General features: G+C 46.5%; 1 protein-coding gene across 2 annotated transcripts; it reads left to right on the forward strand.

Moving 5' to 3' along the window:
• The first annotated feature begins 15,398 nt into the window (after positions 1-15,398).
• H6PD (hexose-6-phosphate dehydrogenase/glucose 1-dehydrogenase) lies at positions 15,399-26,919 on the forward strand. 2 transcript variants are annotated; one of them, XR_012677063.1, is made up of 6 exons: positions 15,399-15,487; positions 17,268-17,924; positions 19,114-19,231; positions 21,457-21,726; positions 22,373-24,765; positions 26,484-26,919. XR_012677063.1 is itself a non-coding variant. In XM_075172417.1 (5 exons), exons 2-5 carry the CDS (start codon positions 17,298-17,300, stop codon positions 23,728-23,730), a joined length of 2,373 nt encoding a protein of 790 aa, XP_075028518.1. In that variant the 5' UTR covers positions 15,399-15,487; positions 17,268-17,297; the 3' UTR covers positions 23,731-26,919. The 2 variants fall into 2 exon arrangements, 1 of the variants encoding a protein (XP_075028518.1); XM_075172417.1 differs by having other exon boundaries at positions 22,373-26,919.
• The last annotated feature ends 478 nt before the right edge of the window (positions 26,920-27,397 follow it).

Here is a 27,397-nt window from a genome sequence, read left to right on the forward strand (position 1 = left end):
GTTCAAATGTTGCTCTCTGAAGCACAGCAGGCACGCTCAAGCATTTCTACAAACTGCAAGGGAGACAGGTTAATGTCGCATGTTCTGCCACTGGCAGTGCTGCTGCATTAGCACAACAATGACTTCTGTCAAAAAAAATGTATGTTCTTTACTATATGTAAAGGTACACTCAGGTATCCCCCGGGAGAAGGTATGTGTGGGGAAGCATTTCAGAGCCTGGGAGCTCCACCGGAGCCAAAACACAGCACCTTAGGGATGACCTCAACCAGCAATTTTTTTTCCCCCCACTCTCCCTGGTCTGACAGTGACCTTCAAAGTTGAAAATGGCTCTCCACATAATTCTCCTTTGTTTAATCAAATTGTACATAATCAACCGACTCTCCACCTTTTTTTGAATGACAAGACTGGCAAAGGACTTACGACTGATGCTAAACTACAATCCACCGATACTTTAGATTTAAAAATTTCACCAACAATTCAAGGTCAACAGCTAGTTCAAGGCCATTTCCATGCTTTTCTTGAATATAATAGGCTTTTGTCTGTGAGCTTTCTGGGGCAGGGACCTTATTTTGTTTTCACGGTATTCAACACAACTTCTGCTGCTAAACCAAGTGAAGGGCATCTTCGATAAGCACATCCTCGCTTAATTTTGTTCTTTAAGACAGGAGCAGAGTACTCTCTATTCATCACAAGTAAGCTTTTAAAATGAGGTAAGCTTTGCCCTCTCTTTATAAATGTAGAGTTATTTGCTGCAGAATATTGATGCAAATTAAAACCCATTTAGATTTGCCAAATTTTAGTTCTTCCTCACTCAGCAGTAGGGACTCTCCCTTCTCAAAAGATCAGTTGTCTGAAAAGCAGGGGAAAGGCACACGAAGGGTAGCCGAATGGCAACCCCGCTGCAGCCTAGCTCTTCCAGCATAATTAGAAATTCTAAAGGCTGAGCTGGAAAAATTACATCTTAAGGACATTTATGCCCAGGCATAGAGGTAGGAGAAAAACATTTAAGATTTCTGGCACATGGGAATTCTTGTGTTCACGTGCCAGACAGGGAAGGGCAGAAAGCAATTTACAGCAGCTGGTAAGGCTTTTTAATACATTGGTGCATCACATCGCACAACAACTTCCCCCACCCCTTGCACTCCTGATCACTCTGGATTCTGCAGTGAAAGAGCCAACTGGAAGAATCTGCAGTGGTTTTGCAAGAAGCAGCCCCTCTCCCTTGCCCCAGACCGAATGTTTCGGGTCTGTGGGAAAGTGGGCAAAACTGTTAAATGCTTGACATTGTTCAGGAAGGGAAAGCATAGCTTCCCCATCCCTCACAGGAACAGGCATTACCAATGACCCTCCCATTGGGGTCCAGCAGCAATTTTTCAATTCCCCTTTGTGTAAGAGACCCTTCCTCACATTGCTTCTGTATTTCTTCACTCATAAAACCTCTTGGAAGAAAGAAATGTATAAGATTGAGTTTGCTGCAGTGCTAGGTAATACCCATGGAGTATGTCATTCATTAAGGTGTGGGGGGAAGAAGCACATATTACCTTGGAAATAAGCTACATCCCTGCAGCCTAGCATGCAACCTGCTGTTGCACTACACTACATTTGCCTTAGCAGCACCAAAGACAAGAGTTAAAACAAACAGGCATATCCAGATATTTAAAGGATATGTGCCTTTTGCAGTGGGGCACCAGGCACAGAATCCATGACCTTCTCCAAAAATACATGCTGTCATTTGACCCGATCTTTCTTAACCATTTCTATACCAGCCACTGGAATGAAAAGTCAGTAGCAACAAGCAAACCACCATTTAAGTCCCAGTCATTAACCGTGTGGTGAAGCAGAGTCATCTGAGGCTCTGGTAGTAGTGCTGGCTATAACCACAAAGAATTTGGTATGGCATATCTCTGTGCAAGCTCATGAGCCCCAAGAGCAGGCACTAGGAATAAACCTCCTTACATTTTATAAAGCTAATACTTTCTCAAGATGCCGTACTCTTATGAAAAAAAAGACTCTAGCAGGAGCCAATACCCCAGGGAGCCCAAAATGCTAAAACTCACTCTAAAATCAATATGGCAGCCAGGAAAAGATCACTGCTTTCCAGATCAGAGACTGGCATTAAAGGAAGAAATCAGCTGAAATATGGTCTTTCACCAGACACAGCAAAGTCTAGCTTTCAGAGGCACTGAATCTACGCACTCAGGCTTTTCAGTACATTGGCTTATGGTATATTGACACTGCCTGGATATCTATCATGTTGGATTGCTGTAGGCATAGCACAGAAGTTTAAGGTGGTACTGGAGGTGCTATGAACTCCAGTTAAGATTTAATGTGTACTGAGGATGCCTTTCCAGGTGCGCAATGCAAGAACTACTAGGGCAGCATAGGGTGTAAGAGGACAGAGAGCATAAAGTATGTCCTCCCTCCCCCAACCCTGGCACTCCAGTGTTATTTTGTCTTTTGCAACTTTTCCTCCCATTGCTCAGCACTGGAGGGTTCTTTGCCCTTAATTTCCTTTTAGTAGCATGTAATCAGTTATACCTCACCTGAACAGATTACCAGTATGACGACACTTCAATACAGGGATGACTACTTGAAATGCTCAAGTCTTGGATTTGGCTCATTTTTGTCCTCTATAATCATTCTTATTTTCTATATCTGGTAGACAGTCATCATGCCAGGTTTTCAAGGAGACATGAAGAGTACCCTTTCAAGATTCTCTCATGCGCACTTCTAGAAAGTGGAACTCCAGAGAATGTAGCTGCTTCCCTGCAGTTCCCACGCTTTCACCACTTGTCCCACCTTTGGTGAAGTCTGTTCTTCTGTTCAATTTTAGAGCAGTTGGTTTTTTTTCTTAAGGCAGAGATCAATATTCTTTTATGCTGATTACCCTTCCACAATGCCCATATGTTACAACACCCTGTCACATTCATTATCCCTTGGTGATTTACATCAAGCCTGGTGTTAACTCGGTTACTTTTATTTTGTTCCTATTCTACCAATTAGAGCGGTTCTTCATAAATGCCACAAACTTATGCATAAGTACTTTACAAATGAACTTAAGTCTCTTTGCTCATTAATATGATAATGTAAGGAAAACAGACGTAACGTAGTATTAGTGGGCTGCGTAAAGACTGCATCACAACCATTTCTGTTTCGGTTACTTTAACTTCTGATTTACATCATGCAAAAATTCAAGGTTTGGGCCTTACGTCTACGACTCCCGTTGTGTCTTCAAGACTTGGGGCCAGAGATATCTCTGATGGAAGATCTGAAAGTTTCACTGAATCTAGAAGAACGACTTCGCAGTTGAGGGTACCTAGGGGCTTGCCTCTACCATCAGCTTGCATTCCGTGACCTTGAGAGATCACGCTTTGGTCCCAGCTCCCCTCCGCTGTGATGAGGATAACACTTACCTCTCCTACAGATCTGACTGACTTTTCTTAGTCCTTGTGCAAGCACGCGATAAAAAAGCCACCACAATTACAGATCTAATCAATGTAAACATACACTACTACTCTCAAATAAAGTCACAGACACAAGTAATTGCCTTGGCCTCAGTGGGGACAAGAACACCCTTCCTGGTGACAAGAGGCATCACTAAAAAAGGGAAGTCAAATATTTAGTCATTTCAGATGCTGCTAATGTCATCCAGCATCAACTCCACAGCAGCAGCAGCAAGGATCTAAGTTGGTATGTGCTGTAACAACTGACTGCTGAGTAGCTTCCCCCCTCACCCCCAGACACATAATATGAAATCCGTATCTGCAGGGATTTCAGCACAGCTGACTTCACTGCTATTTCAACAGAATTGGTAATTGCTCAAACTGCATTTTTCCCCTTGCACCATTCATTCATACAGTTACCATGACTCTGGAATTGGTAAAAAGCTATCTTTCAATTAAGAGAGATATTTTTATACTACAAAAATGCAAGTTGCTAGCAGACATTTATGTCCAAGTGAATTTTTTTTACTTTATACTTAAAAATTCCCTTCTCATGCCATCAACAAATTGTGTTCAGACTGCACATTTCCCCAGAAAATGCAAGTTAAACTTCTGCAGTGAAAGGCTGTGCTAAGACATTTCCAACACAAATTCAACTTTTGAAGGCTGCAGAAAGGTATTAATGCTTGGAGGTCATGAGACCACTTTTCTTAGATTCATAAGCCACACTTTTTTAAGCTCAGTTCAGCAGATACAAGCACACAAGGACATGGTCTTTTGGGAGAAGGGTGCTGAAACCGAGGTCTGAGTCCGGACATTTCAGTAAACAGCAGCTTTTTAACTGATTGCTTAAAAATCAGAGGTAAAGGCAAGTCAGTTGGGGCTGCAAAAACCCTGATTCCAGCTGGCAGCTCCGGAGAGCTCAGGACGAGCACGAAAAGGGGAATCCCTGGCTAAGGCTGCTGCTTTGCAGATCACTTGAAGGAGAAAAGCTCTGGCACTACTGCACTCTTAAAGCTGCAGTGCCCAATTTCTCCTTCGTCCTCCTGTATCCTGCCACACAACCCCCAGTTTCTTTGGGGGGGTGACAGGGAGTGAGAGCGGGGAGACAAGCTGAGAAGTGGCAAGAAAGGGGGAAAGGAGGGGAGATGCAGGAAGTTTCCTTTCCTGAAGTACTGCATCAGCAGCAAGTCAGCGCGTCCTGATGCACTCCTGCAAAGGCTCTGCAGCTTAGCACAGGGCTCGGACTGCAGCACAACTGCACCAGCCTAAAGGCATTAAAAACCCACCACCTGCTTGGAAAATCAGCAGCAGAGATAATGCAAAACCAGAGCTTCTGACAAGTAATTTTAGTGGTTTTCATTCTGGGGTTTGGGTGGTTTTTTTTTTGGTTGGTTTTGTTTGTTTGTTTTTAAAAAAAGCAGATAAAAAAAGACTTCACTGATTCAGCCTCCCTCACACTGGTCCCAAGGAGAATTAAAAAGGCAGAAAGGAAACGAACTGAATGAAGTTTAATTACTAAGCACACACCAGAAGTTGGACTTTGTAATCTTTTATCAATTATAAAAGACAACCCTGCAGGAGGAAGGACCACAGCCTCTTTAAAATGCCTCCCTTCCTAAAAGAGCATGCAAAGGAAACAGCTTCCATTAAGCCAGGTTAGGAAACCCTCCCTCCCTCAGAAGTTCTCTCTTCTTACCCCAAATCCACTCTGTAGAGCTCTGCTTTCTCAGAGATGAAGCGTTGTCTAGAGCAGCAAAAGTTGCAGACTGCTTCTCCTGTGAGGGAGGCAGGACCTGGCATAAGTAGTGTCAGACGGGTCCTTGCACTGAAGTGATGCCGGGAGAGCCCAGAGCTGTTCAGACAACCAAGGAAAAAAAAAAGGGGGGGGAGGGGGGAGTTAAAAAGTCTTAAATCCCTGACACTGCAAGAACCCTGATCCTATAGGATTGGGTCTAAAAAGCAAGCGCTCGCTCTCCGTACAGCCGTATTCCCTGACAAGGTGGAGGCTGAGCCATTTGATTGCCTGCTGGGTTTTCTCACCTGGTGATGTTGCTCTTGCAAGAGCAAAAATGAAAAGCAAATCAGAGATCTGCAGAAGCCTCTCAAACATACTCTGCTCCCACCTGAGCTAGTCTAAATTTGGGGTGCAGGCTGGAACTCATTCAGAAGTCAGCAGTGGCTTCTCAGGCAAACAGAAGCCGTAAAGATGCAGGGAGAGTGCTCTTTCACTTTGATCAGTGACGGGGTGACAAAAAGAACAGGGAAAAAAAATCTCATTCTCCATAGTATTGCTAACACCAGTCTTAACCATGTCAAGAATTCAGACAGAACCTGCAAGTATAAATATTAAATTTGAAAGAAAAACCAAAAAGCTCACACTTTCCATGAACATTTAACAGGTCAAATTTTTTTCCTGATACACAGAGCAGTGTAAAGCCTGATCCAAGGACCTATCACTAACTTCAGCAAAGCTATATTGTTTTAAACCAGCTAAGGCCTAGAAAAGCTTTTTGCCCCATGTACATTTAATTCCTGCCTCTTGTTGGTTTGACAGAATGCACAATTTATCCCTCAGCTATTCCATCGATTAAGCCATTGGAAGGCTACAGCTAATGAAGCTGTGTAGACCCCTGTATTTCATGGTGGATTCAGCCCCTGTTTTCATGGCCGAGAGATTCAATGAACATAGAGACGACATGCACCAGTCCATTTTCCTTCCGTTTCATGGAAGTGAGGGTCAGCACTATGGAACAAAAGAACTAGTGTCCAGAGAACACTTCACTTTACATCCTAGAGTTACCAACTACCAATGATTTCTGGTTCGGTTATTCTAGTCTCCCGTGCTAAGTGAGATGGAGGAAGGGGAAACCAGTTTAAGCTCAAGGTTATTGAAGGATATTGCCAGGGGGACAACCGAACCAGGCAAGAGCTCTACAGCAAGCTGGCTCTGGAACCAACAGTTGCAGAGTGATAGTTTTGAAACATGTTAATTTTTCATCCTACTTTTCATCATACTTCAATGCACCATAGCAAAATGCCAAGTGTACATCAGGGTCAATCTAAATTTATTATTGCCTCTTGGTACCGCCCTTGATAGCATTTAGATCAAGTTTTCAGATATGCTGATTATCTGCACCCAAAAGAGTCCTGGCACTGACTGGAAAGCCCTTTTCTTCCTTTTCACCTTCATTGCTTTTCTATTTGGAAATTAGTTTTTTGACTGGAGCACTTACACCTGCCCATCAGTCACATAACCCAAACACCCAGGATACCTGTTCTCGGCCAGGTGAGATGTAGTATATGTAGATTAAGATCTGCCTCCAGCAAGCCAGTCATCACCACCCACGCAGCAGAGGTCTAGCCTAGGATTCAGGGGACTGGGTCAGTTTTTACTTCTTTATACCTATTGCATAAGATAGCCTACGCAATTTCTTTGGTTTTACACCACCACAGAAGAGGACAAAGAGACAAAGCTGGGTATTCAGCTTTGTATTTATAGTTACTTGCACCTTCCTACCAGCATGGTACTGCTGCAGCTGCTGTATGGCAGAGTTGGCATTAACAGGCAGGATATTCTCAGTGTAAGGAAGCCCACTACCTCTGCAGGCCTTCAGTGACACCTGAAAGTAGACTAAAACCAGCAGCAAGAAGAGACTCCCTGAATGTGAAAATGTTGTACTGAAATTTTATACACCTGTGCCAACGCTTTCCAAACATTGATTTACTGAAGCATTTCACAATACTTCAAGGCCATTCACTCTACAAACCAGAAACACATAGTTCATCTGTAGTGGATGAGAACAAGCACCACTTGAATGAAACAAAGCTGCAATGCACAGCCCATATGCAACATGCCAAGGAATGCACTCAACACGTACCATCCCAAACTCTGTACCAATTTGCTGCTTCCACACAGTCCATTAATAGTAACACGGTTATGCATTTTGGTGCTTTTCACTTTGTTATAGGAGAACAAATATGTTATGATGAAGGATTTTGTTTTTAAACTTTATCAATCAGTCTAATCTTAATGGGGCATTGAGATAAGGGCAGAGGGATATCTTTTCAACTTTGCTTTCCCATTCAGCTGTCAAATGCTCAGAGAAAGCCTTTGACTTTCCTCAGCTGTATTCATGCAGTTCAGCTGTTCCGGAGCACAGCAGTCCCAGACAGATCAGCTTTCTGACATGAAGTGCAACACAGCTCTGCTGCAGTATTATGCCATCAGATTCTGCCTAGGCCACTATTTCTATTAGAACATAAAGGTGGTTGGTAGATAGTGGCTTTGCTTTTATTTCAGTTTCCAAAACTTCTTGGATAGAAGAAATAACCCTACTGCAATGGTTAAACCTGTATCACTCAATAAGAATTCAATATAAAGGTGGACACTGGCATTCAGTGTTGCAGTGTCCACTCAGAATGATAAAAAACCTAGGACTGAAGATGTGAAAGTCAAAGCAAAAGCTAAGATATTCCTGGACTAGGAAGCCTGCCTGTGTTTGAAGGTTTCTTCTCACAAGTGTGCTATTTATATACTATTAATTTTTTTGTGGGTTTTTTTTTTTTTAATCTAGGACAAGTTGTCCAACACTAATTAGTCAGGGAACTGATTACCAGCACAACAATATCAATTATTCATTTCAGAAGTTCAGTGTGTCAATCTTCATCAATCATTATTTACCTAAGATACAGTAACTATTAAACTCCAGTCAAGTACATTCTGGGGAACTTCAGGTAGCTCAATGATTACAGCACTCCCTACATGCCTGTCTTCTGTGCACCTTTTACATCACAAGCCAAGAAAAGTCATTCCTTACTTACCCAGCCCCAAAGAGTTTGGAGAAAGCCAGCATTGTTCAGTGGACAAAGTACTGCCACAGTATAGCTAAGCCTTCAAAGGTTTGCAGTTTCAATTCTTGAGCACTCTAAAAGCTGTCAGAGCCAGACAGACAGCAACACAAGTTACCTGCCTTGTGCGTCTTTCTGAAGTAAATTAACTGATTATGATACAGACTCAAAACTGCTGAAGTTCTGATCAGTTTGGATCACATTGAGAACAGTTCACATTAGAAAATGAACAGGGAAAGATGATTACTCTTAACACCAAGGGCAGAGAGAAGGCAATCATTTCATCTGTGAACTACCTTTGCTTATCTTCAGCAGACAGATTTTAATCCATCTCCACATATTATGTCTACAACAATGGGAATCAGTAGTTGCTTTATGATTATTTTTTTCCTCAGATAGGATAGGTACAACTTACTCTTTTAGTTAATGCACTGGGAGTTCCTCAGGAGCCACAGGTCTTTGGCTACTGAAAGCTAAGCAAAGCTGCCTAGCTTCCTTTGTCCTCATGCACAAGAGGAAGATAGTATTTCCCTATTTTACAATGAAGAAACAGCATGTTTAACCTATAACTTCCTTTTTCATCATCATTTAGCTCAGGACAGAACAGGGGACTGAAGGCAGTTTGAAGGCAGTTTGTCCCAGTGCATGAATTCCTGGGGAAGATGCCAGCACTTTATCTTTAATCTGCTGATCCAACTGATGAGAGCATCACTTTGTTAGAACAAAAGGCAGAAAGTAGACACAGCTTACTTCATTAATCAGCTCTGTTTTGATTCAGGTAGAGTACTTTGTGAAGATTAGCTCTCCTCCTTCCCACCCCCCAACTCCTTTCGCCTTGTCACTGCTTTTATGGAGTATTTGTGTTGCAGCTGCATCCTGGTTGCTGAGGGATGGCAGACTGCATCATTACTGCAGCAACGCTGCTGAAGGACTCATCTAGTCTTGGTGACAGAACTTTACAGTGGGACATTAAGTCATGTTTTAGTCTCATGACTGGTTGGGGATAGCAGCAGAGAGGTAATTGAATTAGCTAGTAATGCCATTCACTCAAGCTTCACAGCAAGTCAGCCGTGTTAAGACACTTCCCTGCCCCACACCCAAGTTGCACACCTGTGAGACATTCACTGGAGATGATTTCTACAGCTTAAAAGCTACAGTTTAAAAACCAATAGAAACAGAAGCTCTTAAGAAACAGTATTACTCTAATACTCTCTCACCTTGGAGCATCTCAGCTTTCTTTTGATGCTAAGCTCTTTGAGAGCCAAGCTGTCCAGACAGAACACCAGAACTGTCGGGTCTTGGGAACATCACCTGCCATCGCTACAACAGGGCTCCTGTGTAGATCAGCTTTCCAGCCTTAAACGCAGTTCGTCTGGATGCACAGAGATGGCATTGTTTAATACCAAACAGGCATAAGTATTGAAAACTAAACTTCTTAAACTGGATTGGAGATTTCCCTCTATCGGATCAATTCAAGGCTTTAAGGGAGCATGCTTAACCACAAGCCAACTTCAAACACAACTGCAGCTCCAGGACTCATTAAGTAGCTAAGTCATTGAGTTGCCCCAATAGCCATAACAAAGCCCCTCTTTCTTACTCTCTCCCACACCAGTTTAAGAACTGCTATTATGATTTTTACAGTCTGGTTTTGCAGAAGCCACACGACAGTAATTCTATTTTCTAAGAACCCCAGCTGCTGTACAGCTGTTCTTTATTGCTTCACAGCAGAAGTTCACAGCCTTACTCAAAATCATGTGAACCTGATAGTCTAGAACTTCAGAGCTTTCCTGGAAGCTTGTCCCCCGAGCACAGTGACTGACCAAGCTCCACCAGGCTCTGCAGCAGCATGACCAAGCAGGGCTCCCAGCTCATGAAACAACACACAAGTACTGAGGAATGATAAAGCATCCACAGAAATTACTCAGTCATTTATAGCCACATCTATAGATCATTGGCAGTAGATGCCTTTGCAGAGGCTAATACATTTTGCAGATGTCAGGCAAGTTTCCTCTAAGATTACTTCATCAAAAGCTTGCTATACTGAAGCACACCTTACCTCTTCAAAGCAGTACAGACCCCATTCTGGCTCAGTTTCACCTCTCCACACCTTGGGACTACTCTGTGAATGCAACACTGAAGGGCAGCAAATTCCCACTACATCAAGCCTACTTTTTATATTGTTTTTCCCCACTCCTAACTAAAGAACCACTTACTATGGAACAGCTTTCCATTGTTACGCCAAAACACAGCCTTTACCCAGGGTTTATAGGCTACAGTCTCTCAACTGATAACCTCCTCTGAAACACCACCTTTAAACACCAAGCAGAAGAGCTCTTTTTCCTACAGAGCTTTTATTTGCTTGTAGAACATCTGGCTCCTTAATGCCCCCTCCCTTGCTAACTACCTTTTATTCCTTTATTGGCATCACATGTCTCATCTGTCACACTGGACCTATTTCCCTTAAAGGAGCATGCAACTGAGTAAGTCTGAAAAGGCACTGACAAAAGCACGCTTCTTCTGACAAAAGCATCATCCTGATAAAATCTTACTTGCCCCAAATTATGAAATGTTAGAGCTCCTTAATGAATCAGCTGAGATATTTTTAACATGGTCAAAAAACCTATTTTATCTTCTGACCTTCAGCGCAGAAATAGCTGCACCATTTTTTTCAGAGACTTCCAAAAAAATGACTGCATAGAGCGAACCTGCCCCTACAATTTCAGCCTCAATATTTAAAGTCTGGCACCATATAACTAGCTGAAAACATGGTCTCTTAACAGAAGATGTTAAACAACTGCCACTACTCCCAACTTCCAGCTCTGTCTATAATAATAACAGGCTCAAGTGAGCAGGGCCTCAGCTGTTCATCTCATTCAATGTGCCAGAAATATGCAGCAGGGAGATTTGCACTTTAATGATTTCTGCTAAAGTAGATGGCAAACGCCCTTTTTCTTCCAGAACAGAAAAGAGACTTCAAAAGGGGACTCCCATTTACCTCTTCTCACAGTCTGCTATACCCAAACACACCCAGATTGGCTTCTGAGAGCTAAGCAAGCTTCGTCATCAGGTCATTAATGGGTTAAATAGCTATGGATATAGCACTGATTCCCCTAAGCTTCTTGCTAAATGTACTGCGTAGTAGTATCACACAGAGTGGAAAGGGGAGATCTCTGGAGCTGGATTATTTGTCCAGCTGAATCTTTCAGAATTATTTACCCCCTCACCAAGTTTAATTTGTTACATTTCATCACTTGAGTTATGCTTGTGATCTACCCTCTGCTGGGTTTCAGAAATAGGGCCACTGTCAGAGGCATTCAGACTTTACCCAATCCAAAGCTGCATTAGTAACATGGTCGGAATCATAAAGCAATGTGTAACGTGAAGCAGGGTAGACTGCAGTCTCCCTCATCCCTAATTTGGACCCGTATCTTGCAGGCAAGCCTAGGTGCTAACACTCTGTGTCACTCTGACACCTTTGCAATACCATAAAGGGTCTTTTTGAGGCCAGGCACGCTTGCTGATGGAATAACCTCCAGAACAGATTGGTGAAGAAGATTATGGCATCAAGAAATTACACTGTAAATATAATTCAAGTTATATCACAAATATAATGCAAGGCTTGTCTTATATGTAATGTCATTGCTAGATTACCGGCCTGAGCAGCAAGGTATCCCAATTCTGCTCTCAGTTCTGCCAATGTGACTCAGTTTCCCCATCTGTAAAGTAATTGTGGTAAAGTGTATCTACTTGTATAAAATAATTTGAGACCTTTGAGTGAAAAAGACAATAGGAATGGTGTTTAGTCTTGCCATATAATGTAATGCCATTTATTCTGGGATACAGCTATTTAACTGTGCAAGTCTGCTTTACAACTCCTTGCTGTTGCCATACAAGTCATGGTTTGCAAAAACACAGCATTTTCTGAAGTCTAGGATGGTATCTGTGAAGTCTGGCTGGCCAGGGCTCTTAACAAAGGAGTTTTTAATATCCATATTAATTGTATGTGTTGCTTTATGGGGAGCTGGTGGAATCCATAATTAGCGCCCTGATGTAGCAGTGAGCCCAACACTAGCAGAGACCCCGACTCTGACTACAGCCTGCTTAGATCTTAGAGCCAGCAACTGTAATGATTTCCGTATGTTAATGTACTTTGTGGAGTGGAGCCAGCTATGGAAATGATACCTATGACATTGTTCACCCCAGTGAATCTGAAGACAACAGCTGAGCTCCAGTGGAAGTTTTACATTGAAGCAAGACGTTTTGTAAGAGTGCTCTGCTGTGTGCGTTCTTGGGCGAAGGGGCGGAGGCGTTTGTAGAGTTTTGCTTCTCTTTCATCTGCCTCTCATCACTCCACCTGCCTTCCCAAAACTTAGTGTGTCTAAAAGCACTGTCAAGCTCGACTGAAATGCACTCCAGGAGGGTCACAAGGTTTAGAAAACATACGACTGGAGTTGTGGATGCACATGTGTAGTTAGAAGGTAGTATGCTAGAGTCACAGTCATTTCAGGACACAAAGCAATGCAAGGTCTATAGGCAAATATACCTACACACACACACACACACACACACACACATATATATAAAATTAGACCAGCCAATGCAATTGGGGAAAATACACTTTTTCTTACTGAAAAAGTTACTGAAACTCCCGGCCTCAGGAAAGGTTTCGGTCTAACGGTGCATTACAAACCTCTCCAGCCCTAATGTGCTACAAGAGAACGCACCACGTGCCCATCCATGCGGACACGCCTGATGCAACCCCCCGGTGTCGAAAGGGTGCAAGCCTCAGTGCCGTGACAGCGACGGTGCTCAGCTGGGGCTGGGCAAGGGTCTCCCACACGAGGGAGGGCCCGCGCCCCCAGAGCCCCCTTAGCCCTGCGATTTTCGCCCCTCCCGACCGCCGCTGCTCGGCGAAAGCCGACGCCAACCGCAGACTCTCTCGGCGGTGGGAGGAGCGCCCCGGCGGGCGGGGCGCTGTGTCGGGCCCGCCCGCAGCCGCCGCCGCCGCCACCGCCCCACTCGCGGGCCCCGGGGTGGGAGGGAGGTGAGTGGGGGGCGGTGGCGGGGCCGGGTCGGGGGACGGAAGATGGAGGCGGCTCTTTGCGCGGCTTTCCCCGCCGCCGCTGCGTGTGGCAGCCCGGAAAAGCCTCCCTTCTCCCGTGCCGTGCGGTGCCGTGCACTGCATTGCCGTGCAGCACCGTGCAGCGGCCTCCCCGCTGCGTGGAACGGGGTGGGCGGCCGGGGCGCCGGGCCGGGCCGTGGACGGCGGGACGGAGGAAGGCTGCCCGGTCCGCCCGCTACCCCGCCGGCCCGTCCCCCGGCAGGGCAGCGCGGAGCAACCCGGGGCGGGCGGCCGGCGGTCTCCGCGGTGCACGGAGAGGCGGGGAGCGGGGTGCGTGGCGGCCCCGACCCCGCGTCCTCTCGTGTAACGGCCGTTGCCCTGCCGTCCCGCTCTGAGGGAAACCGCTTTCCCAAGGCCCCCGCCGTGCTTCTGAGCGCGGCCTCTCGCCCCTGACACGCGTGCTGGTGCCGCTTACCTCTGTCCGCGGTGAGGGACGTTCACCGAGTCCTTTCTGCATCCCCAGTGCTCGGGAAACCGGGAGGAGATCGCCAGCGGACGAGTCTGGGGAAGGTGGATGATGAGATTTGGGTCTCTTCTGGCGCAGGCTGGCTGTAACAGCAAGGTACAGGCACTTCAGAGATTTCATCGCTTGGTTTTGGTGTCTGTGTGGCTGAGATGGTGCCTACGCACTGTAGTCGTTGTTTCTCAGTGTAACCCTGTCCTCCTACTTTTCCAAGGCTTCGGAAACTGAGCTGCTGTCACCGTGCTGGGGCCAGAGCTTGCCGCCTTTTAGGAGTGAGGCTGTGTATCAGCGCTGCGTTGGATGGTTAACAAGAAAGGCCAAACACTAATTCATGCATCTCAGCTTGCTTTTAATGTGAGTCTCCGCATTAAGCCTCTGACCTTTCCAGGAGCTGATGGTGGGGTCATTCCTGCTCTAATGTTTGCATATGCAGAAGACCAATATGTTTTCCCTGATTCTTAAAGAATCTCGGTAACTCTTTCCTTCACGTGTTACATGTGCATAGCCTCGTAGGAGCCCCAGGCCACGCTGCATTTGGCCATGCATCTGTTAATTATTTTGCAGTGGGGATGCAACAGTAACAAAAAAGATCTTTTTCATTTTTTCCATACAGCAGGGGAACTTTCAAGACCTGAAGTGAGCTCCTGTCAAACTGGAACTCCAGTGACTGTGCAAGGGAATGCACAGTTTTACACTTACTGCTGGATTAAGCTCTTACAGTGTTTTATATGGATTGGGCCCAGGAGTCTTTTCCTGAAGCCTGACTGAGTAACTTTGTTCTGTCTGGCTGGGGAATTTTTAGAGTTTTATTTTTTAATGTGAACAGTGATGATTATCTGATTTGAAAGCAGTGAACAAACATCTCTGGGTTTACTGTGCTTATTCTGGGCAGTGTAGCACAGTATTTTGCAACTGGGAGTGTTGTGAAACTGATTTTCAGTTGGCTTGGAAATACATGTGACTCTGCAGCTGAATCTGCCAGGAAACTACTTGGCTAATTCACTCATTTCCTTGGGTACGTGGAAAAGAATGACCCACCCAAACCCTCCCCATTCCATACCCCAGCAGCAGGTACCTGCTCTTCAGCTGCAGTCTCTGTACAGCATCGCAGTAACTGCAGCCTGCCAAGGTGCAACGGGCAGTACGTCAAACTTCTCTAGGTTCCCGGAATAAAGGTTGCTCAAGCAACTGTAAATATTGCTTTATTGCCCTGAGAAACCATGTCATCTGCATTATAACCCCATAGTGGGGGAAGGAAAACCAGGAAGACACTCTGCGAGCAGGAGTTGCCACATACGCCTGCATTTTGCCTGCTCACAAAGGGCAGCCAAAAGGTTTAGCACAGCCAACGTGTATGGGCTGAGAGCTGGGATGTGCTGGGACGTTGCTGGCACAGGCACGTTCATTTTTTCTCTGCTGTAATTCGGTCTTTCCTCCCATTTACCAGAAAGGAAACAACCTGCCTTATCTTACTTGCTTACCTGACTATTGATCAGAGAGTCTGCCGTACACTCAGTCACAGGAGAAGAGAGATCTGTGCTCTGGAGGGGCTGTGAAGAAGACAAGTTTCCAGCTACTTTTGCCACTGCAGTCTCTGTATAGTTCCAGGTGAGTCTGCTGGGGAGAGAAACACAAGATTTATAAAGGCCAGTTCAAGCTGCAGATAGGGAGAGATATTCACAAGTTCCTTGTTTTGATTTAGTTATCCTCATCCTTTAGCTGACTTAGATCCTGTGTTGATTTAGTGATGGAATAGTGACTTCTCTGGGAGCTTTCCAGGGGGAGAACCAGTCAAGAGCTAGGACAACATCTGTGTTTCATCCCTCTGCCATTCAAGGGGAGCGAGGACCAGGCCTTTTGCTTCAGGCTAGGAAAAACAATTCTGAGTAAGTCTGGGCAGGTAAAAGCTAACAGCTTTTGGTCCTAGGGCATATGTACAGCTGTAAGTGGAGCAATGGAGCCAGTGATATGTTTTCTAGCTGACTGTAATGTATGAATCTGATGAGACACTTTTCTGTCTTGTCTCTGTCCGCAGAAGGTTAAGATGATCATGTCATTCTCATACCCAAGATCCGTTTCTCAGTTGTATGGTCACGAAACTGCCATTTTAAAATGGTGTAATCATGCCAGCGCAAAGCCCAGTGAGAATGCAACTGCACCATGTACTTTTTCCTCTTACTGTCAAAAAATGGCTGGTTTTCCTACACAGGTAAAATTAAAAGGTGCAAATTTATTGACCAGAACCGAAAGTTTTTAAAGAAGTTAATTATCTTGTGTGCTGTGAAGGCTATGTTCCAACTAAACACAACTTCAGCAAATGAAATTAAGAGAATGAGATAGCCAGTGTAAGAGCTTCTGAAGTAATACTTGATGTAATGAGAACACCACAATGGTTTATTCACTTGTTCCGCATTCTCTCTCTTGAGATGTAAAGTCATTGCCGCATCTCTGGGTATAAGAACTAAATGTTTCATTTCTCTTACAAACAACTTTATTTTGGATTAGAGAAACTAGAATAAATAAGAACGAGCAAAGGGGCTTTTTGGTCAGGGAAACCGGCTGTTACTGGCTGCAGTGGTTTGAATGGGTACTGAGTGGAGAAGGCCGGAACGGGTGCTGACACGCACTCTTCAGTGATGGAAAGTTGCAGTAGGCAGAGCACAAACCCCACATTGTCTCCTGGCCGCATACACAACCATCATGAGGCAGCATCTAGACCGGCTCATGTCTAGACTCAATTTTAAGGACTAAACTACTTCTTCCTCTGTGTTGTTTTATCAGACCGTTTGTCTCCCAGTAGCTCATTAGAACATAATTCAGCTCCGTTCATGAGTGGTGGTGCACATGAGTCATTAAAGTGCAGTGTATTAAAGAAGAGCCTGTGTACTGGAACTGCCGGTGGTTGTGCTTGTCTCTGAGCTGCTATGACAATATTGACATGAAGTAATGCCAAGACAGCATAATACCATTTGAGCAAAGTCCCAAACAGGAGGTTGTTGAAAGCAGTACTTAATTTGCAGGCACATGTGTTCGTTTGTAGCCAGCTCTGAATTTTGTATTAAAATGGATTTCAGTTTCACAGTCTAAAGGCGTTGACACCCCCTCATTAACTCAGCTGTGGGAACAATGCTTACACTACCGACAGACCTTAGGCACGTGCTGTCTTCCGCTTCTTGGTTTGCATAAGGAGGCTGCAGTCTTTCCAAGAGCCCCAGTTACTACCATGATACAAATCATGGAGGGGAGGAGAGACTGTTAGGTGGAGGATCCAGGCGGAAGTCCCTGGCTCTTCAGCCATGGGAAAGCAGGTACCTTGCATTGTGTTTCGCAGTGTTATAACATGGACGTATAACATTGACAGATTTTCTTTTTTAATCCTGTCTTCTAGTGTTCCTCGGTCTACCTCTTCTCTCCCAAGATGCTGAGAAGAGTCCTGTGTACAGTGTTGTTCATAGGAGCCTTGCCATCACTGGCTGAAGTGTCCCAGGGCCACATCTCAGTGGTCTTGCTGGGAGCCACAGGTGATTTGGCCAAGAAGTATTTGTGGCAGGGTCTGTTCCAACTCTACATGGACCAAGTGAGCAGTGGCCACAGCTTCACTTTCCATGGGGCTGCACTGACAGCTCTGGAGCCAGGGCAGAGGTTGATGTTTGATGTGCTGAAGAAGCTGGCCTGTCCCCCAGATGAATCTCCTAACAGGTGTGCTGTGCTCAAGGACCAATTCCTGAAGCTGAGCCAATATCACCAGCTGAAGACTGCCGAAAACTACACTGTGCTGAACAGAGAGATTGAGACGCTGCTTCGCCAGGAGGGGCTGAAGGAGGCTGGAAGGATCTTCTACTTTTCGGTACCACCATTTGCCTACACGGAGATTGCCCGCCACATCAACAGCAGCTGCAGACCGCCTCCAGGAGCCTGGTTGCGTGTGGTGCTGGAGAAACCTTTTGGCCATGACCTGGAGTCAGCCCAGCAGCTGGCTGCAGAGCTGACAAGCTTTTTCAGGGAAGAGGAGATGTACCGGGTGGACCACTACCTTGGCAAACAGGTGAGCAGCTTGCAATGCGCAGCCCCCTGCCAGGTTGAGGGACTTAGTGGCTGGGAGAGTGTTGAATGTCAGCTCTGCATCTAAGGAGAGTGTTGTTCCCCTCCCAAATTCAGGCAGAGCCACCGAGTGTGTTCCCAAGCCTCCATTTGCTTATGGAGTCCTGTACTGTTACTCTTGTCCTGTACTGTGCTGCTGTCCATCCTCCTACAGAGCAGAGGAAATGTGCAGACCAAAGCAGGGCTTTCTCCCGTTAGAGTCATGAGGGTCCCCTCTCCAGACGGAAGCCAGGGTGTAGGGGTGAACTGTGTGTGTGCATGATGGATAGATGCAGAATTCATCTGGTCTTCTCACCAAGGTCAGGGCTTTGATTTCGCTGAATAAGCAACGCCCTTTCCCTTTCACAGTTCTCCCATCTCATTCCACACAGGCCTCTCTGCTTAGCCGTGGCTTCTAGAAGCAGTTTTTAATTTGATATGATACAGAGCTGATGGGATATTGGTTTTGCAGGATGCTTAGGAGAAGGTTTCTTCCTGCCCTGTGCTCCACTCAGGGCATGGAGGACTGGCTGCTGCAGGGACAGCTCAGGATTTGGAGCTGCATTGTCCCAGAGGGAATGTGTTCAAGGACATGCCATCCTTGTTTTAGAGGAATGTGATGCCACATTTTGAAAGTAGCCTGTTCCAGCCGTGGCACTGTTGCCAGATTTTACTCAGAAGGTTGCATGTCCAGCTGCAAGGAGAGCATCTCGACTAAGAGGGGATTTCTTCTCTTTTTTTTCCTCCTAAAAAGTGCAGATGGCTTTAGTGGTGTAAGCATCTGATCTGATGTCTTTTCAGCACTTTGGAACTGTACGTTAGTCCCAGGATGGTCTGACTCAGCCCTTTGTCCTTTGACGGATATAAACTGAGTGCCTTGCAGTTTGTAGTTCAGTCTTTTTCACATGAAACCTTAAAATGCCTCAGAAAGACCTTTAATGTCTGCTCTGTACAGTCACTGGAGACCCCATTGTGCATCACTGCAGGCTCTCTTGCTGATTTTCTCTTCTCTGACCCTCTCTGCTCTCTGCTGTGTGGCATGTCTGCTGGCACGCCAGAGCTGGCCACATCCCAGTGCTGGATGGGGCAGTGAGGCAGAAATACTGTGGAAATCTGGTGATTTTTTGTTGGGTCTTTGATTTTTCCCTTCACAGGCTGTAGCCCATATCCTGCCTTTTCGAGATCAGAACCGACAGTTTCTGGATCCAATTTGGAACCGACATCATGTGGAAAGAGTGGAGATTGTCTTGAAAGAGACTGTGGATGCTAAAGGTTGGTGAGGCGAGTGTGCAGAGCAAGGGTGAATGAGTGAGAAGGAGAACTGGCAGGTTCATTAATTATGTGAAAGTGGCCCTTGGCGTAGTGCTGGTGCAGAAACAAAAAAGAGCAGATGAATGATATGTTGCTCCCTGGAAATAGAGAGGGACTGTCTTACACTTCCTATGCTAGGGACTGACTCAATTCCAGGTAGTGTTGCTACTTCCAAGAAAAGATTCCTATTGCAATTCAGCTCGGAGCAGGGACAGAATCCCCCACCTTTTTCTGCTGCAGAGTTTTGGGGGCATTGCACCTAGCTTTCCGTCCCAAATCTTGGTAAAAGGCACTGGATTTGGAATTGATGCAGTCTAAGGCCACTTCGGTGCTGCAGTAATCTGGTTGTTGTAACAACAACCCTTTTGTATTCCTGTCCTGTTAGCTACCAAGCTCACACTGAGTATTCATTTGCGCTGTTCTTTGGAAGATGCTCTTGCATCTTTTGCCTGGATGTTACTCATATCGACTAGTCAGTGTCAGTCCGGATACCTAGGTCAGTCTGTGTTTGTCTGCCTGTTTCTTTTCCTTCCTCTCTGTAGTAAGAAAGAGCATTGCAGAGAGAAAATCCAAGCCCAGAGTTGCTAGCATGGGTCTCCTGCTGAAGGACACGGCTGCAATCCCTCCCTGCAATGCTGCAGCATCCGCTCTGCAGTGCTCAGCATAAAGCGCTCTGGGCTGGACTGCCACCCGCAGCACTTCTTGGGATGTCAGGCGCCCTCAGTTTTGCAACATCAGGATTGCTTCTCCACTTGCTTTACGTCCTCTTCTATCTTCCTCCCTCCCTCCCTTCCTCAGCCACCACAAACTCAATTAATGCAACTTTATCAAACTTGGAGTAGTCTTTGGTTTGGCATCCCAGACCTCACCTGGGCCCGTTTGTGGGAGAGGGATGCACTGCAGAGAGATTTAGAGAGAACGGTGTTGTCTGTGCATAGCCCCAGCTACACCCTGTACCCTCCCCACTCGGAACAACTTTGTAATTTTTCATTTGATGTCTTTTTTCCCCTGTGCGGCTTCAGCTGGCAGCCTGGCTCCCAGCAAGTCTGCAGCATTGATTACTTTAATGAATGTGCCTTTGGATTAGAGCAAGGGAGATAAATGTATCAATCAATAGGGGAAGCCTATGGCCGTGATGTAGTCTGCAGTGTGCAGCCTGCTGCTGCTGGACTACAGAAAGGCATCTCTTTGAGTCACTTTCTTTACAAGTGCATTGTCCTTCTCCCCCTGTTCCCACCTGCATGAGAAGTCAGGCAGGGAAAGAGAAGCAGGACTTTGTGCATGAGATTTTGTCTCTCAAGGACATGGCTCAGCCAGAGCCTTCTGAGGACATGAAAACCAGGGGAAAAGAGGCAGTGAAGAGCAGTGCTCATTGCCAGGGCCCAGCTTCTGCTGCTCCGTGGACCTGGTGTGTAGCTTCAGAGCTGCTGGGGCCCCTGCTCTGACCCTGCTTTCCAGCTACTCTGTCAAAGCTTTTGTGTAGAACTGCTCGTTGTGTGGAGTCCCAGGCCCATGCTGTGACCTGTGGGACAGTAGCGTCAGGGCGAGGGTTATACAGGGGCCCTGCATCATGCTGTATGTGGGAGGATTGAGCTGGATATTGCTGCCAGTCACTGACCGCAGCTTCTGAAAGCACAAGCGGTCCAGGAAAGCAAAGCTGCCTTCTGCTCTGTGCACTCGAGAAGTATCAGGCAAGAGCATTACTCCTGCTGGGTTTAGGCTCTGTAAGCACCCAAAGGGAGGATTATGTCTGGCTCTGTGGAGGACAAGCAGTCCCATGGGAACCTTTTATCTTTATTTTAGTAGCAGAGACATTTTGGAAGCCCCTCTGGAGGGAGAGGAAAGGCTTAGAATCATAGAATCGTAGAATGGTTTGGGTTGAAAGGGACCTTTGAAGATCATCTAGTCCAACCTCCCTGCCATAGGCAGGGACATCTTTCACTGGGTCAGGTTGCTCAAAGCCCTGTCCAAGCAGACCTTCAACACATCCAGTGATGGGACATCCACAACTTCTCTGAGCTTGATAGCTTCAAGTTAATTGTTGGGCCAGGAGAAAAGGAGCTTGGTGCAAACCCATTACGGCCTGTGCTCTTTGTTCTCCTTGGCACACACATTATACATGCAGAGGACAAGGCTGCAAGAAACTACATCAATTCACCAGCATCTTACCTCCTCTTTGTCCTCAGGCCGCACCAGCTTCTACGAGCAGTATGGAGTCATCCGGGACGTGCTGCAGAACCACCTCACGGAGGCCCTGATGTTCCTGACCATGGAGCTCCCAGCCAATGTGAGCAGGGCCAAAGAGGTTTTGCAGTGCAAGCTGCAGGCCTTCCAGTCCTTGCGGGGTCTGGAGAAAAACAGTGCTGTGTTGGGTCAGTATCAGGCATATGCCAGCCAAGTACAGGAGGAACTGCAGAAGGCACAAGACTACATCAGCACAACACCAACCTTTGCAGGTGAGAGTTTGGTCTGGGCCCTGGAGAGGGGAGTAGTCTAGAGCTGAGGAGAGCAGGAGTTGCGAGTCCTTGCGTGCTGATACCAGCTCCATGATTCTGGACCTCACTGCTGACACAGGGATGTCTCCAGGTATCCACCACATAGTAACTGGGAGCTGTAACAAGATGATACTGTTGTCATGTTAGTTAACTAATAATCCAGTGAATGAGAAGCATTGCATAAGAGCTAAGTCCCGTTATTCTTGATAAGATATCTGCGTTATTTTTAGAAGTGGCCTGCAAACTCCTTTGCCTTTTCATAAAGTCGAGTCACGCTCTGCATCTGAAGGCAGTTCTCTGTGATTAGTAGACCACAAGGCCATCTCTGGCCATGCTGTGTCTTCTGAACATTAAAGATTTTGTCTGAATGATATTTGTGCTCAGAAACTGGTTTCCTGCAAGATGAAAGGAGACTAATCAAGTAGGACACCTGGGAGGAAGCACAGCAGGGTAGCTGGAGAGCAGTTAGTCCAGTGATGTCATGAAAGGGCTGAACGTGGAGCAAGAGACACAGTGGATGCCAAGATTTCTGGGAGCTAAGGAGGGAGAATGGTGGGTAGGTGATAGAGATCCCCTCAAATCTGCTTGCTGTTCACTGTCCTTTCAGGTGTGCTGATTCACAGTGACAGCCTGCGCTGGGAAGGGGTCCCTTTCCTCCTCACTTCTGGGAAAGCTCTGGATGAACGGGTAGGTTATGTCCGTGTTCTCTTCAAGAACCGGGCCTACTGCACTCAGAGCGAGACTCTGAGGGATGCAGTGCACAGCCAGTGTAAAGCCAAGCAGATCATCTTCTACATTGGGCACGGCGCACTCAACACCCCTGCGGTGCTTGTGAGCAGGAACCTTTTCAGGCCTGTCATGCCAGAAGGCAGTTGGAGAGAAGCAGTGGGTCAGTCAGACCTACACATTTTTGGACAACCGTTGTCTGATTACTATGTGTACAGCCCTGTGAAAGAGAGAGATGCCTATTCTGTCCTCATCTCCAACATCTACCATGGCAGGAAGGACTTCTTCATTACCACCGAGAACCTGCTGGCCTCCTGGGGATTCTGGACACCACTGCTGGATAGCATTTCCCACCAGCCCCTGCGCCTCTACCCTGGGGGCGTGGAGAACCAGCACCTCTTAGACTTTGAAATGGTGAGTGGGGAAGTGGCATTCACACTGGCAGAGCCAGTGGAACTGCTGAACCCCAACAGGCTGATGCCAAGTGATTACAGGACAATCCAGTCCAAATTTCGGCAAAGTCCCCTGGTCTCAGCATGGTCTGAGGATCTGATTTCCCAGCTGGCTTCTGACATCGAGAAGACAGCAAGCAGGACTGTGGCACGCTCTGGGCAGTTCCACCTGGCCCTCTCAGGTGGCTCAAGCCCAGTGATCCTATTCCAGCGGCTGGCGAGACACCATTATGCCTTCCCGTGGAAACACACCCACATCTGGCTGGTAGATGAACGCTGTGTCCCTCTCACTGACACTGAGTCCAACTTTTTCAGCTTGCACAACCACCTCCTCCAGAGTGTCAGGGTGCCCTACTTCAACATCCACCCCATGCCTGTGCACCTGAACCAGCGGCTCTGTGTGGAAGAGGACAGAGGCACGGAGCTGTATGCCAAGGAGATCATGGCCCTGGTGGCCAATGCCAGCTTTGACCTGGTGCTGCTGGGGGTGGGCACTGATGGGCACACTGCCTCGCTCTTCCCCCGATCTGAAAATGGCTTGGAAGGGGCTCAGACTGTGGTGCTGACTGAAAGCCCTGTCAAACCTCACCAAAGGATGAGCCTTAGCCTACCCCTCATCAACAATGCCAGGCAGGTGTTTGTCCTGGTTTTGGGGAAGGGTAAGCACGACATCACCACCCTGCTCAGCAGAGTGGGCCATGAGCCAAGGAAATGGCCTGTCTCGGGTGTCAGCCCCAGCTCTGGCCAGCTGGTGTGGTATGTGGATTATGAAGCTCTGCTTGGGTGATGCCTTCACAGTGTTCCTCCTCCCTTGTCTGCGTGGCCCTTACAGCCTGGATTTTCCTACACAATGTCCATGTTTTTCTGTTGCCAGCAGCAGCTTCATCTCTGACAGACTCCTCTAACCTTCTGGGAAATCCATGGCCTGCAGTGCCTCTGACATTTGAGCCCGGAAAGGAGCTCGGCTCAGTGTTCAGAGCTAAGTAAGAGCCAGGAGACCAGCACAGCATTTCTGGCTCTGCTAGGCATTCTGGCTGTGACTTTGGACAAATTACCTCACCTTGAAGTGCCTCAGTTTGCCTTATCAGGCCTTTGTGGTTATTAGCATTTAACTACCTCGCAGGCACTACGGGAGACTTGTTAAATTAAGTACCTGCCAAATTTTTTTTTTTTTTTTAAATTCTCAGGCTAGAAGACATGTTCATCCTCTGCCCCGCTCAGTCTGGCTGGGACAGAGTCGTCGTCTCAGTAAAATGATGGTTCTGTGCACATGGGTCTGTAGTCTCGTATGTGCAGCCCGTCTTGGTGTCAGCCAGCCACCAGCTGTGGCTGTGCTCTCCTGGAAGCACAGACACCATTTGCTTTTGTGGCATGTGGCCCCTGAATGCTGACTGATTTGTGAGCTCGCTGCAGTGCTGAGTCTTTGCAGATTGCCCAGCAGCAGAGGCTGAGTTTATAAGCAGTAATTTGCTGCTTTCATTAAGTGGGTAGCTGATACCATGGGGGATGGAGAAGGAAGACACATTGCTTTTTAGGCTGTTAACAATAATGGGGACAGGGTGAGGAATATGGCAGTTCAGAGAGCTGTTATTTGCCTGCAGTGCAATAATTATTGAGGGAAAAGCTTGGTGTTCAGAGTTGTTTGGGTTTAGCTAGCAAAGAAATGTTTTCTTTAACTGTCTTTCTCTGTCTCATTCTCTGAAATGAACTTTTCTCTGTCCTCAGAATTGAAGCTTGCAGTGTCATTCAGTGGCTTATGAAATTTCTACAGGAGGCAGCTTTATAAACTATCAACGCATCCGTCATTACAGCACACATTAAGGTAGTTTCAGTGTTTGCAGATGATAGTGGTGGGGTTTGAACTCAAGGACGCTGACTTACAAGGGGAGGGAATTTTCTCTCTACATATCTCTTGGGCACTAGCAAATTGCATCTCTGTGTTGACAGGACAACGTTAAGTGGTTATAGAAATGTATAGTGCCGTTGCTCACAGGAAGGGTTGGAGACATCTAGTCCTACTTAAGAGACCCCACTCTCCCCTTCCTAATTTTCACCTTCCCAGAATGCTGCCATGCACAATGGGTGTCTCTCTGCTTTCATCATATCCCCAAATGCTCCGTGATCATCTCTAACGGGTAATTTACCACAGGACACCAGAGTGCAGCTTTTGATAAGGAAATCAAGACAGCACAAGATGGGAGAATCTGGGCTAATGATCCATGTGGAGGCTAGAGACAAACCCGCTCACCTGGGGTGGCAAAGGGTGGGACAGACCCACTGCGGGAAGCTGGAACATGGATGTGGTACTGGCTGCCAGCAGGGAGGATTCCGCATAGGAGCGGAGGCTGCTTTCACGGGGATTTCTCTCTTCTTCCTGCGAATGCTGGCCCTGTTTGCGCAGAGAAGTAGCTGTGTGTGGGTGACGGGGTGGAGATGGCGGGGTCTGAGCTGACCCAGGGACTGAGGGCTCGGCAGGGACCCCGGTGCTGACAGGAGATGGCGCCCCGACCCCGAGCAGCAGCAGTAAGTTGTGTGCCGTTCTTCCAGCAGGGCTGGTCTGAGGCTGTGCCAGGCTTGGCCACCCTTCACAGCCCTGGAGCATCACAAGGGAAAAACAGGATCCTCAGGAGCTGGACCTGGGAGTCTGGTGACCCTTTAGGGACCTGAAAGTCTGCAGTACAGGGAAGGAAGGAGTCTTTGCTTTAGAAAGCTGGGTGATAGGCATTGGCTTCAAATCCTCCCTGCACAGGGATCTGCTGAATCCTAGTGATGAAGATGCAAATCCAGGTACAAATAGGTGCTACGGTCTGACAGCACGTGAGGCAAAGTGGGCAGGTCTATACAGCCTGTGCTCCCAGGTTTCCAGGAGTTGTTGCCTTTCAGCATAATGCTTATCTTAATGCAGAAATCAGAATTGTTGTCCTCTGCTAATTGCACTGAGCAAACTCTAGAGAGCCTGTTACTCATCAGCAGTCCCTAGGCAAACAGAGCCAGGGAGAACATAACCTGGCAGAAGCTATATGCAGCAGGAAAAGGCCAAATTCTGAGGGACTGGCTGTGATTTTTTGCAGACATCCTCCCCCACCTTGCAGATGGTCCAGAAAAGCTGCATTTTACATACTGTATTTGACTAAGCTGAGCTGAGTTGCACTGATGCGCATCACTTTGCTTTTGCATGGGAAAGGAGGGGAGTTGTGGTGGTGTAGCTTTCTCAAAAGCTCAAACGCAGAAGTGCCTTAACTGGTCTGGTTTGACAGCCGGGATGGCTGGTTACCCATCTTCTGTGGGTGTTCGTGAATCAGTTTGCTCCTGCCTGTTTCATGGTTACAGGCAGGCTCTACTACCAGCACAAATACCAAAGGGTGAAAATAAATCACAGGGGAAGAGAGTGGCATAGAAAAGCGGGAGGAAGGCGAGCGCTGCAGGTTCCTTGCTGCAGGACTTGCTTGTCAAGTGGATGTGCTGACAGTGGAGTCTGGAATAAGAGCATACGCCTAGGAGTTAACTGGGATAAGTCTTCTGGAATAACTCTCTTCACAGATGAGTGCTAGCAAACACTGGCTCCAAAATATACCACAGTGGCTGAAACAGCTGTGCAGAGGAAGATGTTTTAGGTCTGGTATGTCCATAAATTCAAACATCATTTTTCGTTTTTAAACAGAAATAGCCATGTTAACTTCATTCCAGTTCTTTTGTATTTGGTGTGAGGAAACAAGTTTTAATGAAAAATTGACCTATGTGAGAATAAATATTGTTATGAATGACAGAATTTATGACTACTCTACAGATGACTGTGGCATTGTTGTTTTCTTATTTCTGCACGCTTTCTTGTTAATATTTGGCTGGCACTCTTTGAAATAAACACTGATTTTAGAGAGGTTTATTTGCACTTTTAAATAAGCATGTGGTTTTTTCCCCAGGTAGCAGCTGTTCTTTCCAGCTGAAAATAGAGTTCATTTGCGAAGTCTCTAATGGGTCACCCCAAAATTCATCCAAGATTTTATTAAAATCAAGTAAAAGCTTACACGTTTTCCTCGGTGAACATAGCTGTCTGGGTTGTTCAGGGGTTTTTAAAGAACTGTATTTTTTTTTTTTTTACACAGACATTCCTGTTGAACTCTTTAATACTTAGCATTTGCCAAATGAAAAACAAATATTTTAAGATATATAAAATTTGTGACTGGCAAGAGAGAGACTGCAGATGGGAAGACGGGTTAAACAAGCAACAAATCTGATGAGGAAGAATGGTAGAAATCCACTGGGCTGTAGGCCAAGGAAGCAGTGCTATTTTTGTTTTGTGAAGGCTATTAATAGGTGTGCACCTTCTTGAGAGCTTGTATTAACCTTTCTTTGCAAAAGCAACTCCATGGAGTAACTTCTTATAGTGTGTTTCTCCCATAAGTGATTACTGATACCAATTTTTTTTTTTTTAATGGCAAGTGCATTCCTAGAAT

This window comes from Calonectris borealis, chromosome 23 (assembly GCF_964195595.1).
Source record: "Calonectris borealis chromosome 23, bCalBor7.hap1.2, whole genome shotgun sequence".
Classification (NCBI taxonomy): domain Eukaryota; kingdom Metazoa; phylum Chordata; class Aves; order Procellariiformes; family Procellariidae; genus Calonectris; species Calonectris borealis.

Coding starts and splice junctions, on each gene's coding strand:
- H6PD (XM_075172417.1), top strand. CDS start 17,298: ATGCTGAGAAGAGTCCTGTGTACAGTGTTGTTCATAGGAGCCTTGCCA. Junction 19,232..21,456: donor AGAGACTGTGGATGCTAAAG/GTTGGTGAGGCG, acceptor CTTTGTCCTCAG/GCCGCACCAGCTTCTACGAG. Junction 21,727..22,372: donor CACAACACCAACCTTTGCAG/GTGAGAGTTTGG, acceptor CTGTCCTTTCAG/GTGTGCTGATTCACAGTGAC.